This window comes from Phyllobates terribilis, unplaced genomic scaffold (assembly GCF_046119375.1).
Source record: "Phyllobates terribilis strain yellow unplaced genomic scaffold, ASM4611937v1 Scaffold_9__5_contigs__length_417890890, whole genome shotgun sequence".
NCBI classification, from domain to species: Eukaryota; Metazoa; Chordata; class Amphibia; order Anura; family Dendrobatidae; genus Phyllobates; species Phyllobates terribilis.
The window spans coordinates 361,214,806-361,215,981 of record NW_027362769.1 but is presented as its reverse complement, the minus strand read 5'-3'; the positions used below and the strand labels follow the sequence as shown (position 1 = coordinate 361,215,981).

Here is a 1,176-nt window from a genome sequence, read left to right as displayed (position 1 = left end):
GCGGCTGATAGGAGTCAGCGAGTGTTCACAGGAGATAGCGCTGGATAATGGACGTCCTATAATGATCGCATCATATACACCAAGAAATCTGCGCATTTATTCCTTCAAAACACAGTCCAGACTCCTAATACATTATATAAAGCTGATATTATTGGATGTGCGGCAGGATCGGTGCGAAAACTAGTGGGGATACGAATATTAAGTGGTTGAATGAGTAGAATGTACTTCGTGTAGTTATCAGATCATTTCTACACACCCTTATAACTGCATTGGAGGGAATAATCCCCCCAGATACCAACTGCAGACTGAGAAGAGAACTGAGCGCCCCTGATGTTACTGAGCACAAGTGAACACTCAGCAGAATATGAAGCAGATGTGAGGGATTAGCTCGTTATTATGGAGGATTTGGTGGCTCTGAAAAGAGCCTTTGTTATAGTCAGACGTGTAGGACGGATCTAAGCTCTCTCCCCACGGATCCGGCGGGCCAGCTGGATGTCTTTGGGCATGATGGTGACCCTCTTAGCGTGGATCGCGCACAGATTTGTGTCCTCAAACAGCCCCACCAGATAAGCCTCGCTGGCCTCCTGCAGCGCCATGACGGCCGAGCTCTGGAAGCGGAGATCGGTCTTGAAGTCCTGGGCGATCTCTCTCACCAGGCGCTGGAAGGGAAGCTTACGGATCAGCAGCTCGGTGGACTTCTGGTAACGGCGGATCTCACGGAGAGCGACTGTCCCTGGCCGGTAGCGGTGAGGCTTCTTCACTCCGCCAGTGGCGGGAGCGCTTTTCCTGGCGGCCTTAGTGGCCAGCTGCTTGCGGGGAGCTTTCCCTCCGGTGGATTTACGAGCGGTCTGCTTAGTTCTGGCCATAGCTCTGTATAGAGAAGAACAGAAGTGATGAGAAGAGCGGAGAGAGCGGGATATTTATACTCCTCTGCTCCTGTTACCGCGTCATGTGAACACGCCCCCTACAACTCTATTGGCTAGTTCATAAAATAACATGAGCCCGCCAAAAACGTGTGATGTCTGCGGCCAATCATCGTTCTCGGTTGTTCACATATTTTTCCAATGCAAAAAAGAAAAAAGAGCTCTTCGGTTTAGAGCAGAGACACACTGCCGTATTTCTCTTGCGAGGACGCATCATAAAACACGTACTGGCCGGCCCCTCTCCTGACCTGAA

General features: G+C 50.7%; 1 protein-coding gene across 1 annotated transcript; it reads right to left on the bottom strand.

Annotated features, from left to right (window-relative positions):
- Window positions 1–440: 440 nt before the first annotated feature.
- On the bottom strand, window positions 441–872 carry LOC141161111 (histone H3). Its single transcript, XM_073645886.1, has one exon. It carries the CDS (start codon window positions 864–866, stop codon window positions 456–458), a length of 411 nt encoding a protein of 136 aa, XP_073501987.1. The 5' UTR covers window positions 867–872; the 3' UTR covers window positions 441–455.
- Window positions 873–1,176: the final 304 nt, after the last annotated feature.

Excerpts from the sequence above, each read along its gene's own strand:
- LOC141161111 (XM_073645886.1), bottom strand. The coding sequence starts at position 866 with ATGGCCAGAACTAAGCAGACCGCTCGTAAATCCACCGGAGGGAAAGCT.